Below are 19,147 nucleotides of genomic sequence, written 5' to 3'. Positions count from 1 at the left end.
TGTGTCTCTAATGTTGGGGAAAGATGAAAGGAGTTTTAAAAGTCAGACATCATACCCAGAAAACTTGTAACTAAATGCAAACAAACTGCAGTCTTCCAGATGTGACTGCATAACAACTTCCATGAGATCTACCCATGATATGTAATGATGAAGAATACAAGAGTTATAGTCCAGCATCTGGAGTGTCACATGAAATGACATGGAGAGCCTGTTTCGGCCTAGTGCCTTGAGTTTGACACATGTGCTATAAACTGAATCTGTTAGAATATAGTAGTGTGTGTTTTTTTTTAAAAGTAAGACAATCCACCAATCAAATACTGAGATACCGGGTTGGTTGAATTTCAATTTATTTAAAGTAATCATAGTCTTTCAGTTCATTCTACCAAATATAACCTGCTTAAGCATAATTTTGATATCACATGGAATTGCTCTGAACAAAGTATGTTCTACGTCTAGTCAGTTGGGCCTGTCCTGATTACGGGGAAGCAAACAGATCACAAAAATAGTTCAGAGAAGTCTGCTTAAAATGTTAACCAAATTTAAATATCCACATTAACAGATATTACGTTGTCCAACACATAGTAAGGTGGAATTTGTACTGTACAAGAATGTTTGCTTTTCCCACAGAATTTCCTTAAATATTGTTCTAATTATAACATTAAAAACAATAGGTGAATACTCTGTTTAGAAGTCTGTACTGAATTGTGCTATGTAACCAAGGATACAGGACAACATTTTTCGCCCGAAAGTAACAGGCAGAAGGATAAACAGGTTGATAAAAATAGTAGCTTTCCACCGGAATACAACATGCAAGTTTTAACACACCAGTTCTTTCTCCACTCTCCATTGGGTTCAACAAAAATCACTTGCTTAAAAAAAACAATAAAAGAAAATCATTTACAAAAGGTTTAACCACTCTGGGATTCCTATTTAGTTTTTTGCTTAAAGATATTTAAGTACATAAAACTACAACAATTACACCTGAAGTATTACAATAAGAGATGGAAAAATTGGTATTTCAACTGAAAATACATATATTCGAAATGAACCAAGGTTCTTTTTAATAGAGAAAACTACAGGGGATCTATAGGAAAAGCTAATGTCAGAACTTGCTGTTTAAAAATTGTATTTGCAACTGCTTTTCTTCTTTAGTAGCGCCCTAAAAAAAAGGGAAGAGAGAACACTGTAACCATCTGTTCATACTTCCATGTTTCATTTCTCCTCCTTCTCAGCACCAGCATTCTATTTGCATATCCCCTCCTGCCACACTTCAAGATTTTTAACAATGCTAAAAATATATGCTCTACACAGTACAGTTTACTTATACTTACTTGGGCTGTAGGAACGAGATCTTGACCGTGATCTGTAACGACTATAGTAAGGTGAGGGTGATCGCCTCCTTTGGAAAAAAGACACAAGTGGTCAGAGCTGGCAAAGGAGCATACAATTTTTCTAGTCCCTATGCACTGCATGCATTATTTGGGATTAGTTTCTAGAGTAGGGGTCCTCAAACCTTTTAAACAGAGGGCCAGGTCACAGTCCCTCAAACTCTTGGAAAGCTCACAGCAGCAGCAGAGCCGCGGTTAAGCGGAGACCATCCTTTCCCTGGGCCTCTCAGAGGGTCACACCCAGTGGCCACGCCCCTTCCCTCCCTTCCCAAGCCTGGCTTCCCCTTTTTTCTTGGAGTTTGCATCGTCCCTCCTCATAACATAAAGAGAGCAAAGACCTGGCGGCTTGAAGGCGCAGACCTTTTGGGGCAGGCATCCTCAAAATGTGGCCCTCCGGCTGTTTGGGACTTCAACTCCCAGGATTCCTGACAATTGGACAAGCTCGTTAGAGCTTCTGGGAGTTGGAGGCCCAAACAGATGGAGGGCCGCCGTTTGAGGATGCCTGGTTTGGGGCTTTGTTTTCAAGGGTTGGTTACTCCAGGAAGAAGAGGCCTGTCTGTGCCTTCTACTTCTGACTGCTGGAGACCCATAGGGTTTTCATAGGCAAGGAATACCCAGACGTGGTTTGGCCAGTTCCTTCCTCTGAAAGGCAGCCTGCAAGGGGTAAAAACTGCAAAAGAAATGTTACAGGGGTGTCAACCCTTCCCTATGCTATGCAAAACTTAAAAATATATTTTTGGCGGGAGTCACACTTTAAAAATGTACCTGTTTCAACTTACATACAAATTCAACTTAAGAACAAACCTACAGAACTTATCTTGTTCTTAATTTGGGGACTGCCTGTATTGGTAACATAACACATTTGTGGGTTCCTGCCACTAGAAACCTACCACAAAGAGTTCTTCATCGCTCTGGAACAAGCTATTTTTCTAGAAATCACTTCAGGAGGGAGGGGAGATTGTACCTTCCCCATTTGTATCTTCAGAAGGGTTTCTTCCTAAAAACGTTAATTACTCTTCGGCTTATTGCAGCATATAAAAAACCCACTCCTGATTTTAATACACAAAACACTGTTTACTGGGGAATGATGGTTAGTTATACAAGTCTTAAATTTGTTTAATCTGATATTGGGTTTTTATGTTGCTTCTAGTTTTCAGACTTTTAAACATTATTTCACTTGGCTGCTTTTGTGATTTTGTTTTAAGTATTATATGTGAAGCACTATTTTACTGTTATCTACTTTGAGTATAGTATATGTAATTTATGAGGTCTCCAAACAGATAAGCAGTTATGCAGACAGTATAATTATTTGTGGAATAAGCAGAAAGTACTGGACAGAGACACAGAAAATTTGAAGCTGATAGAACAATGTATCGTTAATCCCTACAACCTTCACGTTGAAGTCATAATGTGTACCTGTAACGATAATCATATTCTTCATATCTGTCATATCCCCTGTCATATCCCCTGTCGTAATAGGAATCACGGCGACGACCAGCACCTCCACCGCCGCCTCCTCCTCCACCGCCACCTCCACTACTTTAGGGGATAAAGGTAAGATATATTATGCAGATATTTTGGGGTTAGTCTCAAGGCAGCTCGCGTTATACCTTGTGTTGTCTCCGAATGAATTGTCAAGATCAATTGAATTAACTTCAGCAATGATTCAAATTGGAATTCAGATGGCTTTGCAGTAGTATTTAAAGATTGTTAAATGAATAAGATAGAATTTTCTCAAACCTGACTAAAACATGAGATGATCAGAAAAGGCTGAGAATTCTGACAATTTTGGGACAAAATCTTATGAATGACAAAAACAATTCCCAAAACCTAGCCGGTGATCTCCTTACTGGGTTGGCCTGCCCATGTAGATGCCAGGGGTGGGTGTGTGGGCTCTCTTTGTGATAGAGTAATCAACCCGGATTCTCCTGCCATCCAGCTCCATTCCATTTGCATGTTCCATTGCCTGCAAGAAAAATAGAGCATTTAGTGCGTTTTTCATTAAGCAAAAACCAAGCCAAGCATGGCTATTAATGTTCTGCTAATTAAAGTGGGCTTTATTTTCCACAACAGAGAAAATTAAAAACCATTCCTCTGATCTGGAACATTAATGTTATTGAAATGTGATCCTGCCTTCCTGACACCGTGTCTACTTTTCTGTGTGGCCTGGTTCAAAAAACAGGTGCTATTTCCCAGAAGCAAAGTACATCCTTCTATGACTTCCTCCAATGGCAGCCACAAGAGACAGTCTGATCAAGAGCATGCAATAATGTGGCTTTCTACTCTGTGTACATTGCCCGGTTAATGCTAGACAGCTGCCATTTCATTTTCCCTAACTCCTGTCATCTCTGCATATAAAGATCTATTTCAGCATTGCATAGCATACTGTTCTAATTATTATCTTCTCCGCCTCTCAGTAACACATGGAGTTCACCTCAGATCATACATCTTACAAACTCATGCATAAGTCTAGATTTTTTGTCAAAAAAGCCAAGTCAAAAAACTTGGGTTGACCTATCTATGAGTCAATGTGAGTACTGTACCTTAACTCTTATAAAAAAGTAACACTCCCTTCTCTGAGTACAATGCCAAAAGACTAGAGCTTAGTCCTTCCTTTGAGAACCTAAAAGAAGCATCAAGCCACTCTATGCTCACCATGGCACCACTTCCGGCCTTTTTTGAATGCTTAGGTGAGGAAATGGCTGTCGTGGTCTGAAGGAGAAATTGTTCCTTTCTCCTCTCCATGGAATGACCCTCAACTTATCAATGGGTCATATCAAAACCTATAATTTTTGACCCCAAACCAACCCTCGATTTAGGAGGTCAATTTATACTGATTTTCACTAGGATCCATTTCTCACACTCATGGAAATCAATGCACTAATTCAACTAATGCCCTTTTCAGTTCTGTTCTGAATCATATCAGACTCCACGCATCACTTACATTTTGTTAAAAATGGAAGCAATAACTTTATATAGATAGATCACATTTATTAAGATAATGCTTGGTGCTATCAACTGTTCACTGATATGCATTTTTAAAACAAAATTACAATGGTTTCTTCTATACTTGCCAACATTACATGGGCATGTGGAAATTTATCATAAAATAATTTTTATGAGATGAAGAAAGTATCTGTTTCATAAAAATTGTGGGAAAACAATTTCAAGCGTAGTATGCCTCAATAACAGTTTTATTATTCAACAGCCCCAAAGCTATCGTTTAGTGAACAGTATCATGGCATAATGCGTAAACTGGACTTCCCTCTGATCAGAGAACAAAAACTGCCTTATTAATGAAGGAAAGCAACTTTGACACAATCCCAAATATTTAGTCATTGAAATCTGTTTATATTTCTAAAATAATACCCAGAATTTAGGACTGAAACCAATATATTGAGAAATAATATTAAACAAGACCGATGCAGTTTGCTCCTATTTGTTACATCTTTCAATCAGATTAACTGCATGCTATAGTGCCACCTAGTGACTTTCCTTTCATATAAACATAACAAAATTATATTTTTAAAAATCTCATTCTATCCAAAAGTTCACACACACTACAACAAATCAAAAGCGAGAAAAATAAGCATTATAAGATCTCATAGCTATTTAGTTCTATTCATACAATTGTTTTACATCACTTGGAAAATGTTATTTTGCAAATACACATCAACAGAAAGATAATGCATCAGACTCAGATTTGAGATGGCGTATGAAATTAAATACTGACAAACGAGATAAAATATAAAGCAGTCTCAGAAATCCAACTGAGAGAAAACAGCAAATATCTATTTTTAAAAAACAAAATACCCACAAGTACATTATGTTGGGAATCTTGCTCTTTTTATTATTACTGGTAATAAAATATATTTAAGAAATGTGGTAACCAACATACCAAACTGATATTACTCTCTTTATAAGTATGTACTTGAAATTCATGTGCAAATATTCTTAATAAGTGTTACATATGCAAAGACATTTTGTATTACAAGTGCTACAGAATCTGAATGCAAAGCATCACTGCTATATTGATTTTAACTCATCAAAGCTTTAAGCATTGATTCTAAGGTTGATTCCAGGAGTGGAAGTTGCCCCTCATTTTCACATATGCCAATTTTGAAACACAAACTTTGCACGCTTGGTTATAACAGAACCTGTGCTGGGATTAACCTTGCTAGTGCGGATGCAGCCACTGAGATTAAGGAATTTTCAAGAAGCAAGAGAGTGGCTAATTCTCAAGCCTCTTTTCTTGAGGATTGTCAGCTCTCTGAAATTAGGTCTCAAACAGACCACTGTTACTTCAGTGTGCATTCACTGTCAATTTGCTTTTTTTCATTTATGTTTCCAGTGGCTGACTTATCTTTCACCTATCCAACTAAGATTTCTTGAAGGAACACACTTGACTTTTCCCTATAGTGAAAATAGTGCCGTCTCTCTAGCCCCCCCCCCCCCAAAAATCCTTTTTTTTTTTTTTTTACTGTAACATATGTTAAAATGATAGCTTGAAGTTTCCTACATCTTAATGTGTTGGACTATCTAAAGCAAAATACTCAGTTAACAAACTAAGGAGAATTCTAATCATAAACTCTAGTTCATGAAGCTGATTTGTTTCTATAAAACAGTTGAATCAATTTGATGTTGACAATGACCAGTAGACGCCAAATTAATCCCCTAAAAATAGAGAACATTTTTGAAAATGGTTTGAGAACTACCACATCAGTTCAGCAGTCATACCATCTTTGCGAGACCAAAACAAAACTTTGAGATGCTCACAAAATATATAAAATAATTTTACCTCTTTCGAATCATCTATTCTTTCAAAGTAAACAAAAGCGAATCCTCTTGATCGTCCAGTCCGTTGATCATACACCACGTTGACGCCACTCAAGGGTCCATAGCGGGAGAAGACTTCGCGGAGATCTCTCTCAGTTGTATACAAGCTGAGCCCAAACACTCCAAGGCAGGTATTAGGATCTGGATTAGCCTGGGAAAGAATCAAATCAAAACATGAAAAGAGGCCTAAAACATCTCCAATTGTGAAGAATTTCTTCCAAGTGTATTCTGATACAGTGTATCCTTGGGATCATTTTGGAGGCTTATTTTATGCGTATCTGACAAAATGTCCCTCTATTGCAGTGGTTCTCAACCTGGGGTCCCCAGATGTTTTTGGCATAAAACTCCCAGAAATCCCAGCTAGTTTACAAGCTGTTAGGCTTTCTGGGAGTTATAGGCCAAAAACATCTGGGGACCCCAGGTTGAGAACCACTGCTCTATTGCAAATCCATGGTATTCTTGGCCTTTGGTTCTATAGCCTCATGCCTCAGTTCTTAATCACAACAAAAACTGGAAACTATATGGTCTTTCAGCTCCAGCCAGGACTGCTAGACACTGTAGTCCAGTGGTTCTCAACCTGTGGATCCCTGGATGTTTTGGCCTACAAATCCCAGTCAGTTTATCAGCTGTTATGATTTCTGGGAGTTGAAGGCCAAAACATCTGGGGACCCACAGGTTGAGAACCACTGGACTACAATGTCTACCAGTGCTGGCTGGAGCTGAAAGGCCATATAGTTTTCAGTTTTTGTTGTGATCATTACAAGATAGAAGTACTATTTCTTTTCTCAAGCCCACTTTCACCTTTCCCAAAAGCCACCAGTTGGGTTCTACTATAACTTTAAATCTACAATCTATCCTAGATCAAGGTAGACAATCAGTGTCTACCAGCTGTTGTAGAGTAATAACTCTGTTTCTGGGAGTCATGATTCTGGCAAGAATGCTGTAGTCTGACATTCAGAAAGAATTCTGGTACTTGTTCCAAATATTTTCACACAAGCAGGGATTTAAATTTAATTTTCCATGCTCAACTGAATCAAATTCACTAAGGAGCCATTAACTGTAGATATTACTGAAAGCATTTAAGTTTCAGTAAATTTGTTGGAAATAAATGCTTCTAGTTCTTTCCCATCCCATACTGCTACAATTCCGTTTTTCTCCCCCCAAGTCCCCCCTCCTCCAAAAAACCCTAGGTGAAATTTCACCTAGCAGGACCTTCTGTCCAGCTGTCTTAAGGTTATTGGGGGTTAACAATGTGAGCTATTTGGATTGTTAGTGAATGCTCACACTTAGCAAAAAGAAAATATTTCTTTTATTCTTGATGAGAGACATCTTTAGATGTGAATGTGATGCTTCATCAAACCATAACAAAATACTGTTTCATACCTTATTAAGATCAGCTTCTTTTATGAAATATTTGAACTTGAACGTAAATGTCCTACCAGCTTACTCTACAAGCTTACACATACTCTGCTGCCAGTATGCCTTCTTCGATTAGACATAGGAGAGTGACTGCGGCTTCTTCGACGGCGATACTCTGGAGTATATGACCTGCTTCGTGATCGTCTTCTGTGTGAATGGGATCTAGAGCGAGTGTAACGCCTATGAGAATGTCTTCTTGACCTGGACCTTGAAATGACAAATCTTATATCAGTTTAACGCAAACATATAAAAACATATAAAAATAAATCCTCACATTTTTGCTATTACTAATTCCACTGAGTATTTTTTATTTTGTGTATTCAAGGCCTTTTTTTTACTTAAAATATCTGAAAAAGGAACTATGTATCTACTTAACCACTATTCAGAAACTGAAATGCATAAGACTTTAAACGTAAGACTTTAAACATATCCATCCTTGAGCCTTAACATAAAAAGCAGCGTCAAGCAATTTCAGAAGACTATCTGATTGGCACTATACTTGGTCATAATTTAAGGGAGTTTGTAACTAGGTCACAATCTGATTCAAGCTCACTTCTAATAACTATTCTATGCAACTCCGCTGAAGACTTGTATAATTTCTTAAAGGCCAACACTCTGAAATCATTCATGAAAACACTCTTACTGTTCAACAGAAAATCTCTAAATCTGAAATGAGCTTATGCAGAGAAAAAATAAACTCCTAACTGATAATATATAAATAAAGTCCTAACTGATAATATATACATACCTGGACTTTGATCTTGACCGTGAGCGCGATTCAGAATGTTTAGAAGCTCTTGATGGACTACGAGATCCTGACCTGCTCTCAGATTTTACACGAGCAGGACTCCCAGCTGGAGATTTTGACTGGGAGCGCGATTCCTAACAAAAAAGGCAGTATTACAAATGGTACTGGATGTACAAATGCCTACCTTCTTCTATTAAAAGTAATTATATTTTATAGATTGTGCCTGAAAAACAAATGGTTAGGCAATACCCTCCAGAACAAGATTCTGTTAACCCACTATTAACATTGTGTGATTTTCCTCAAATATTTCCCTACTTCAACCAATTGACCAATACTCTATTAACTAAGTAATCATGCAAATTCATCTACAACTTGATCATACAGACACTGGAACATAAACCATACATTTACTTAACCTAGGACCCATTCATTCTTCCAGATTCTTTTAATTCTACTTCACTCTTGCTTTCTACTTTTCTTCATTCTTCATTGAGTTTTTCATTTTTCATACTTCGTGTATTCTTCCCCAATTCAAACAATTCATTATAGCCTTAAAAATATTCAAGTGCTTCTATCTGACCAATCTTCTGTTCAATTTTTCCCCCATTCAATTTTAATTTTCTGATCTTTAACACTTTTCATTAGCCTTCTTTTATCTTGATTTATCTTCCACATTCTTGGAAAAAACTCTTCCATTTCTTCACGAACATTAACCTTAATGGAAAAAGAACATTTAGTATATTTTAAGCATGTGGGGATTATAAAACTCTGCTGGAATTTCAGACTGTTATCTAGTAAAAAGGAATAGCCAGCAGGTGAAGTGCAAATGCCTAGTTTATAAAAGCAATTTTAAAAAAATCTTTCAACTGATGTAATCATATAGGCGTAAATATAATAAGTCCACTGATTTCCTTGCAGCATTTTCCAAATGTTTTATTTCTATTCTGCACCCATTCTAACTTTACTTTTTCAATTCTGTAAAATATACACATTCACACATTAAAATAATCTGAAGATTTATGCTTGAAGTTAAAACAATGAAAACAAAACCAATAAGCCAGGATTCAAGGAGCTTCACCAGGTATACCATACAAACATTTGACTTTCCCTCTTCATCAAGAGACTCTTAGGCTGCACAAAAACTGCTTTTAATTTTACAAACGATATGGGATTTACTAGGCAGCACTGGAAACATTTCTCAAGCCACATAAATCAAAGCCTGGCTTAAAATTAGATGGAGTTCTTTGAATCCTGGGCAAAGATTATACATCTGATTGAACTACTCAGCTATGAAAGCTTACATTGCATATAAAATGACACATTCATGTAGTAAGATAGAAATGAAATCAAAATTGATTATCATTTTAGTGGGATAATTTAAAACTTGAGTAATGCTGCATGTGTGAAATTATAGCTATTCTGTACTCCACCAGAGCAACCTTGGCATTTAAAAAGCAACCCAGGACAAGGAGGCATGGTGTTTACAGTAACACATTCAAATTTGGTAACAAGGAGAACAAATAAACAAACAGATCCAGAATTGTTCTCAAATACTACCCCCCAAAAAGGTATTAATGCTGAAACTTTTTTAACGTATCAGTTATACAAATGCTGTCTTCTCTACTTGTCATAGTAACCAATGCTGCAGTTTTGTTGCCTTCTCGGGCCATAACAATTGCTGGTCACATTTCTTTTCACAAATGCTACGGCATCTCATAGTTTAATTACTAGCTGCTTCTAATTCTATTATTTAAGGTAATTTATTGTCTCACATTACATTTATATTCTCATATCACTGTCATGTTGAAGCTGGACCTAGAAACTCTGGTGACTTTCTTAAAATGCAAGTTTTATATGTATGTACATTTTCTAAAATGGACCACTATATTAGGTAGGGTTGATTGCCTGCTCAAACGTAAGGCACATTTATTTTGCAAAGTCAGAGGAGTAGGTAGGGGAAAAAACCAGGAAGCAGATGATGGAAAATGCATGAGAAACACAAAATAGAATACTACATATACAAGCCTCTTCCACCTATTCAAGGGACCAAGGTGCTATCAAAAACTAAAAATGGCTTCAAAAGAGAACCCAGTTCTTTTTTTAACTTGCAAGACTGAACACTAAATGGCAATAGGTTGATGTGTGCGCACACGCAGAGAAAGAGAGAGAGAGAGAGAGAGAGAGAGAGAGTCAGTGTATGGTTGACTGGGGGGATGGGGACCAAGGGTCAAAAGTGTGGTATATGGCTATAATTTAGATTTATTAGGTGAGTCATAGAAAAGTGAGGACCTGAAGGGTAAGTGAAGTCTATATAAGCAGTGTGTGGGAGAGGGGAGGGGGAGGTGCTTGACACAAACAATTCCCATTTCATCAATTAACAGTGTCTGATTTTAGTACCCCAGATTATGTCCCTACAACAAGGATGTATATGGGGGGAACTTCTGGACTTCCAGAACTGTGCCCTCAAGAAACACACTAGCCAGGCTAAAATAGGCTACTGACTTTAAAAGTAAAAAACATGTGGAGGGCCAAATGTTCTCAAATTCTGTTCTATATTGATTAATTTGGAAATGCTAGATTTACAGATCAGCTACAAAATGGCTGCAAACAATATTGAAGAACTGGCTTAAAGCTACCTTTATAACTATAACCAGTTACTTAATGGATGCAAACAAGCCCTAAAGGGTTAATTAAATCACTATTCACAATGTATTGGGGAGTGTTATATGGAAGCTGAACCCTGCCACTGAAACTGGCATTATATTTGACTCTTGCAGGTCAAAATTCCAACTGAGAAGTCTTGGGGAAACAGGCATATAGCATGCACATGTTTCAGTTTCTATCTGATGGATATAGTTAAATTTCTTCAAAAATCTGTTTTCTCAGTACATATCTTAAAACACACACACTATCTGGACAGCTTTCAAAGGTGGTCTGCCATGCATAACTACTGAACCATTAAATTTGTGGGGTCAGTTTAGATCAGGTATTGGCAAACTTCATCCCTCCAGGTGTTTTGGACTTCAACTCCTAGAAATCCCAGCCAACTTACTGGCTGTTAGGAATTTTGTGAGTTGAAATCCAAAACACTTGAAGAGCTGAAGTTTGTCCTTGTCCGGTTTAGATAATGCAACATTATTGAATATAATATTGCTGAGAATTTAAAAAGGACAGAAACTGCAAATCAATTTTTCTACCAACAACAGTTTTATGAAGTAGAAATAACAATCCAATAAATCCAATTAAGATACTACCAGTCTCAAATAAAAGCAGAATACTTTGGGGTAATCACTTGAGGAAGGCAACAACATACCACACAGCCAAGCATTTCTGCAGCCAAAAATATTTTAGCACCATCAACACCAATATGGGAACCAATAGCTCAATGAATACCAAGTACACTCATGAATCTGTCTGTCAAAATCAGTTACGGCTCAACCGATAGAAATTAAGGAAGGAGAAAGTTATGAAAAGGTACAGAACATGTGACTTTACAATTAATGGTCATGTTAGCATGGTAATTGCTCTCTCCATTAATAAATATATTTACTTATTCCATTTGGACATATAGTAGAATTAATACACATTAATACAGAACAGGTAGCCGAGTGCTGTTTCTTAAAAGAATATACCTATTCTAAGTTTAGTGAACAAATGTGCCCCTGATAAGTTGCAAATTCACTGTTAATTCTCAACAGACCGTATTGGACTTTCCTTTGAGCTACCTCAGAATAAAATCATTTACACTGTATCCTTGCTTTAAAAAACTAGCTTTTTGCGTAACCAGGCTGAAACATTTGTTTCCTTGGATGCCCTCCTGACAAAAGCACTTCTCTAGCTTCACTCCAGAAGACACTGCTGATCCCTGGCCAGCCATAATGGTGAAATATATAGTCCTAGCTGCTAAGTATTCACTTCACCCCTAAAAGTACACAGAAGCCTAGTTTTGGTGACCACAGCTGGAAGGAGCATATATGAAAGATGTACAATATGGTGGTCCTAGGTCACAAATGGCTTTAACGCCATCAGCTGCACCTTTATCTGGACCCTGACAATCACATGTAGCTAGAGATCCTTGCTCTAAAACAGAGGAGAGAAGTGGAGCCGATACAACGCGTTTCTGGATAGTACCACTATTCTTCTTATCCGGGAACAAGTAAGGAATCAACAGCATCCAAGCTTTAAACCTGCTGAGATAGGGAAAATGCCACATCCAAATAAATAATTAAACTCCTTTCCCCCCCACATCATTGACAGGACTTGGGATTTACCCACCACAACCTCTATCCTATTTTGCTTCAACATGAGTATGTTGCACTTCATTCCAAGTCCAAGCACTTGGGTAGTTGTTCCTGGACTCTTAAGAGAAGGAACATAGCAAGGCCATCTTAAGTCATTGATAACACCTTGCACCTGAGCACTTTTAGTTTGTCATGTAGTTCTAACGGGTTTCAAATATGGGCTAGAATAAAGAGCCCTGTAAAACACAACAGGTAAATTCAAACAGTGTTGTCTCAAACGGAACCCTTAATTTTAAATCTGTTCAGTTTAAAAATTATTTAGGTTGCAATACTATCACATAAATTTCTATCACCACTTTCAATATCTGCAGAGAAAATTCTAAGTTGTGAACTGTGACAAATATTTTGCTGTTGGTGGTGAGGTGAAGAAATTCTACTAATGTGTTTTAGTAGAATCGTTTGATTTTTGTGATAAAGGTAATGAAATAAAACCACACATGCACACGTTGAAAACTAAATTTAAGAGGAATAAGCTTTTCTTAAACAGTAATCTCAACAAAATTTAAAAACAATCTTCCAGAATGATTAATTTTAGGGTTGTTTTTTTTTTTTTTGCATAATGAACTCATGAAAGGGCAGGGATGTCCTTACAAAATCTAAGGGGGGGGGGGGGGGACGACAAATCTTAAAAGATCACAACAGTATAGGTAAGCCCTAGCGAAGGAGAATGGAACCATGTTAAGTGTCTAATACCTTCAAGATACATGTGTAAGGTATATATGAAGCATAAATGAACGTAATGTTTAGGTTTGTCCCATATTTAATTATGAATGTACAGGCAGTCTCAAAGTTACCATCGACTGCACCCTAATCTGGACCCTGACAATCACATGTAGGTTTGTTCTTAAGTTGAATCTGTAAGTTGGAACAGGAACATTTTAAAGTGTAACTCCATCCATATGTGCGCTTTGAATAGCATAGGAAAGAGTTAACATCCAGTGATATTTGTTTTGCTGTCTGTGTCCCTGTTCAGAAGATTTAACTGCACTTTCTTATTTATTCTTAATTTTTCAGTTCAGATAAAATGTAATTTTTAGCTGTGTGGTGTTTAATTTGTTGCAATGCTTTATTATTGTTTGATGTTGATGTTTATTGTGTTATTATTTAACTTACAGTAGTTTTATTTATTTGTTGGTAGCACTTTATGGCATTGAAATTTGCTGCTATATGCTGTTAAGCGCCATGAGTCCCTGTTGAAGAGACAGGATGGGATACAAATAAAGTTTAGTAGTATTAATTTCTGTCCCTGTGATCATTAGATTTTGAAAAATGTGGCTTGCTGTAGGATTGGCAAGAAAGCTTCAGTGGAGGCACATTCTCCCCATCATTATTCCAAGACTTAATTTCCCTTTCTAGGGGCAGATTTCTTAGGATTTGATCCATTGCACTAATAAAGATAAGCCGTAGAATCCGTTTGGTGGTTATTAAGAATTATTACATAGGGTTGCTGTAAGTTCTAACCTCACAACCTTTGAGGATGCCTGCCACAGATCTAGGCGAAACGTCCAGAATGCTTCTAGAACATAGACATACAGCACAAAAAACTTACAGTAACCCAATGTAACAATTCTTAATGCAGCACCAGCAGCATTTTGAAAGTACGAGATCCCCCACGTGTCTGTGGTCTTTTTCTAATTGCTTTGATGACTCACATGCTCTCTCAACGTGTTTGCTTCTATCTGTTGCAACTTCCCCCAAATAAGATCCTCTCCTATTGCTTTCTTTCCAAGACCCCCATGTGCAGGCAGAAACCTCAGTCTTCCCATGTTGTTCTTTTTTTCTTATAGTGTCTGCAACAGATTACTTGTTGTGGTTGTTCTTTGGGGAGCATCTACACTGGGTTGTTGTGAGTTTTAAGGGCTGTATGGCTACGTTCCAGAAGGATTCTCTCCGAACGTTTTGCCTGCATCTATGGCAGGTGTCCTCAGAGGTTATGAGATCTATAGTTTCCAAAAGACCTCACAATCTCTGAGGATGCCTGCCATAGATGCGGGTGAAATGTCAGAAGAGGATGCTTCTGGAACATGGCCATACAGCCCGAAAAACATACAGCAACCCAGTGGTTCTGGCCGTGAAAGCCTTTGACAATACAGTAAATTCTTACATTTCGGTACTGTCAAAGGCATGTTTTAAAGGAAAGTTTTCAATTCCATCCTAAAGGACATGAGTGTGGGTGCTTGCCTAATATCTCTGGGGAGGGTGTTTCAAAGTTCCTAAATGTTGTTCAGACTGTTTTATATAATAATTGCCTTTTGATCTCCGTTGAGATTAAAACTGCCCCTTCCCTGTTATCTCTCAAGAATCAGTTGAAGACATACTTGTGTTCAAGATTTTGATGAATTCAATTGCTAATGACAGCAAGGTCAATTTACACTGACTTAGTGAAATATTCTATTTAATTTATGAGTCTCCACAATAATTGTAATTGGCTTTAAATGTTTTTAATTCTTAATATTTATTCATATCTTATTTCTGGACGTTACTATGCTCTGTATGATTTTTGTCTTGTATTTTATGTTAAATGCTTTGATTTGTACTGTATTATGTTGTGAGCCGCTTTGGGTCCCGTTAGATTTATTATTTTTATATCGCGGATGTGATGGTTATATTGGGTTAATTTTGTGATTGTTTTAAAATTTGATATGTTACTTATTTTGTTTTATGTTATCTATTATGTTTTTATGGCCGAAAGTCACTCCAGGTTCCTTGTTGGGAAATGGGGCAGGGTTTAAATAAAGTTCTATTTTTATTCATTTATTACTTAGGGGCAGATTTCTTTTGCTTCCTGTTGGCTCATTCTAGTTCAGGAATGGGCAGGCTTCAGCCTTCCAGGTGTCTGAGACTTCAACTCCAACAATTCCTAACAGCCGGTTAGGAATTATGACAATTGGAATGGCCACGGTGGATGATTTTGGGATCATGTGATTTTAATATTTATATTAGGATGCTTTGTCTTAGTGTTTACGTGTTGTATATGCCTATTTTTAATGGTTGCAATAATTTTAATTCATAGTTATATGTCACTGTTTAGTTACTGTGATTTTATTATACATATTATATTATGTATATGTTTGTTGACATTGAATTCTTGCCATTAATATGATCTAAACCGGATCTGGTATGGCTGTTTTGAGATGATTTTAAAGTGGATTGGATATAACTTATTTTAGTGTTTATGTATATTTATAGTTTGTTTTATGTCCTGGAATTGAATGTTTGCTGTATATATGTTGTGCTCCACCCCGAGTCCCCTTCGGGGTGAAAATGGCGGAATATAAATGCCTTAAATAAAAATAAATAAATAAATTGCCTTGAGTCCCCTCAGAGGTGAGAAAGGCAGCATATAAATCAACCAAATAAATAAATAAATTCAAAACACCCAGAGGGCCGAAGTCTGCCCACGCCTGTTCTAGTTCTTAACTATGAGCCGCTTGTAAGTCGCATGTTTGTAACTCAGGAACTGCCCGCACATGCAAATACAGGCATTATAAAAACCTCCAAAATACCTTGGGTTTCAAACTCCACTGGGGCCCCTTCCACACAGCTGAATAACATCCCACATTTTTTTTTTTGCTTTGAACTGGAAAATATGGCAGTGTGGACTCACATAACCCAGTTCAAAGCAGATACTGTGGGATTTTCTGCCTTGATATTCTGAGGCCCCTTCCACACAGCTGAATAAAATCCCACATTATCTGCTTTGAGCTGGAATATAAGACAGCGTGGACTCACGATAACCCAGGGCCCTTCCACCCAGTCCTAAATTCCAGAATATCAAGGCAGAAAATCCCACAATATCTGCTTTGAACTTGATTATCTGAATCCACACTCAAGATAATGTGGGATTTTCTGTCTTGATATTCTGGAAAATAAGGCTGTGTGAAAGGGCCCCCAATTCAAAGCAGATATTGTGGGATTTTCTGTCATGATATTCTGGGTTATGTGGCTGTGTGGAAGGCCCTGGAATGAAACTCAACTCTGAAGCAATGAAAGCTCATCTGGTTTGCCAACGATTTGGGATGTTCCTTACAGCAATCTGAGGCAGAAATTTGGTGGGGAGTTTGGCGGACAGGAAGCGAGGAAGTGAGAATAGGCTGGAAGGGACTTTCCTGCTGGTGACAGGACGGGAGAACAGGGCCTCGAAATTAGATAGGCAATGAGAGAGGGTGAGCTTTAACCTGGCATGGGCAAACTTGGGCCCTCCAGGTGTTTTGGACTTCAATTCCCACAATTCCTAACAGCCCACGGCTATTAGAAACTGTAGGAGTTGAAGTCCAGACACCAGGAGGGCCCAAGTTTGCCCATGCGTAGCTTACAACAGTGACGCCCTACTTCAGGGGAGACGGGGACACGCTGGGGGCCAGGCCCGCTGTGGAGCCTAAACTGGGAAACGGAGGGAAGGAGAGGCGGGCCTGGGAACCCCGCCGCCGGCGCGACCCCACCTCGGACGAAGGAGCCATTTTGACGGCGAGCAAGGAGGCCTCTCTCTCTCTTTCTCTCTCTCTGCTTGACTCCTCCCCGTCCAGGGCCCGGCTGCGAGATCGCTCTCTTCCCCTCTTCTCCCACTTCCATTTTCTCCTCCTCCTCCTCCTCCTCCTCCTCAGGGCCAGGCCAGGCCTCCGACGCCTGGGCCTGGACGCCGCCCGTCGATACTCACCCTCCCCTCGAAGTTATTCTCCTCCACGTCGCTCATGTTGGCGCGCTTCTAACGCGGCAGGCGAGCCAAACAAAACAAAAAAACCCGAGCGCGAACCCGGGCGAGGAGCCCTGAGCCTTTCAAACACCACCTCTGCGTCTCTGTGGCGGCAGCGCAAAATGGCGCCTGGACCAGCCAGCCAGCTTTGCGCCCGGCACCTAAGCGTGGAGGCGGGGCGCCCGAAGCCACGCCCCTTGAAACGCCACAATAGAGACTGGGCTGCCACAAGAAGCGAGAAGCAGCGGGAAAAGTGCAGCGCATGCGCAGCTGGACCCCCCCTCAGCCCAACTGCCATTTGGTAGCACGCATGCGCGCGTCCTGGAAGGGTTCCAATTGCCTCAGCTCAGAGTTGCTTTCAGGCTGCACTCATGATACAGGTGGAGAGCAGAGCACCATGCAGTGGCTCAATTCTATGGAATCATGGGAGTTGTAGTTTGGTCTTTGCCAGGCTCAAGACCTTGTGAAATTGAAATCCCTATGATCCTAGAGCAGGGGTCCTCAAAACTTTTTAAACAGAGGGCCAGGTCACAGTCCCACAAACTGTTGGAGGGCCAGATTTTAATTTGAAAAAACAAACAAACAAACCCATGAATGAATTCCTATGCACACTGCACATATCTTATTTGTAGTGCAATAAACACTTTAAAACAATACAATAATTAATATGAAGAACCACTTTAACAAATGTAAGCTTATTAGTATTTCAGTGGGAAGTGCTTTTGGCTGATGAGATAGGATATTTGTTGTTGTTGTGGCTTTCAAGTCATTTCAGATTTAGGTTGAACCTGAGTGAGGGCAGGGTAAATGACCTTGGAGGGCCGTATCCGGCCCCCTTAGTTTCAGGACCCCTGTCCTAGAGCATCAGAGCCATGGCCATTAAAATAGTTAAAGGTAAATAATAAAATACTTAAAGGTAAAGGTTTTCCCCTGACGTTAAGTCTAGCCGTGTCCAACTCTAGGGGTTGGTGGTCATCTCCATTTCTAAGCCACAGACCAGCATTGTCCCTAGACACCTCCAAGACACCTCCAACGTGTGCATCCTGTTCAGCTGAATCGCAATAAAATCATCTCGATGGCGCTTCCTTCAACTTTGGTGAGATTTCTTTTGGGAACTTAGGAAAAACCTTTTAAATTGGGTTTCTCTTTGCTCACCATTGTAGCGAGCCCACTTTGGTGGGTCCGCAGGGTCTCTCCTACAGGGCCAGACCCTTTGAAATTCCTCCCTGATTTCAGTCTAACTCAGTGTCTCTCAACCTGGGGGTTGCGAGGAGGTTTCAGAGGGGTTGCGAGGATGTTTCAGAGGGGTCGCCAAATACCATCAGAAAACATCTATTTCTGATGGTCTTTGGCAGAGAAGGCTGAAGATCTCTCCATCTGCCCTTCTCTTCCTTTTTTGGAACCAAACTGTGAATCCTCCCACCAAAAGCCCTCCTCCGCTGTGATTGGCCGGACTTTCAGCCAAGGGGAGGGATGTTTTTGAGAGTCCTAGCAGGAGAGGGGAGAGCAGGCATGCTTGGTGCATGGCAGCGTGGTGTGTTGGAGGGAGAGCTTGTGAGGCTGGAGGGAGGCTTGCCTAAGTGAGTCCCTTCAAGTCATGGCGGTTCTATGTGTGAAGTTTGGCCCCATTCTATTGTTGGTGGGGTTCAGAATTCTTTTTGATTGTAGGTGAACTATAAATCCCAGCAACTGTTGCACACCAAGGCTGGGGATGGCACTTTTGAACCCGTAACCACACCAAAGTTCTTATAAGCATGGCAGT

At 39.2% G+C, this 19,147-nt stretch overlaps 1 protein-coding gene across 2 annotated transcripts; it reads right to left on the bottom strand.

The window, feature by feature from the left end:
• Window positions 1–330: 330 nt before the first annotated feature.
• On the bottom strand, window positions 331–17,554 carry TRA2A (transformer 2 alpha homolog). Of its 2 annotated transcripts, none has more exons than XM_060782090.2 (8): window positions 17,350–17,554; window positions 8,392–8,525; window positions 7,685–7,850; window positions 6,187–6,375; window positions 3,239–3,354; window positions 2,805–2,927; window positions 1,332–1,399; window positions 331–1,159 (listed from the first exon to the last, which is right to left on the bottom strand). In XM_060782090.2, the coding sequence occupies exons 1-8, from the start codon at window positions 17,383–17,385 to the stop codon at window positions 1,149–1,151; spliced, it is 843 nt and encodes a 280-aa protein (XP_060638073.1). In that variant the 5' UTR covers window positions 17,386–17,554; the 3' UTR covers window positions 331–1,148. The 2 variants fall into 2 exon arrangements, with proteins under 2 accessions (XP_060638073.1, XP_060638074.1); XM_060782091.2 differs by having other exon boundaries at window positions 7,691–7,850.
• Window positions 17,555–19,147: the final 1,593 nt, after the last annotated feature.

Source organism: Anolis sagrei, chromosome 6 (assembly GCF_037176765.1).
Source record: "Anolis sagrei isolate rAnoSag1 chromosome 6, rAnoSag1.mat, whole genome shotgun sequence".
NCBI classification, from domain to species: Eukaryota; Metazoa; Chordata; class Lepidosauria; order Squamata; family Dactyloidae; genus Anolis; species Anolis sagrei.
The sequence above is the reverse complement of the archived record's forward strand: the minus strand, read 5'-3'. Positions and strand labels throughout refer to the sequence as shown.

Excerpts from the sequence above, each read along its gene's own strand:
- TRA2A (XM_060782090.2), bottom strand. The coding sequence starts at position 17,385 with ATGAGCGACGTGGAGGAGAATAACTTCGAGGGGAGG. Across the intron at positions 8,526-17,349 it reads AGAATAACTTCGAGGGGAGG|GAATCGCGCTCCCAGTCAAA; the intron begins GTGAGTATCGAC and ends CTTTTTTGTTAG. Across the intron at positions 3,355-6,186 it reads GAATAGATGATTCGAAAGAG|GCAATGGAACATGCAAATGG; the intron begins GTAAAATTATTT and ends TTTTTCTTGCAG.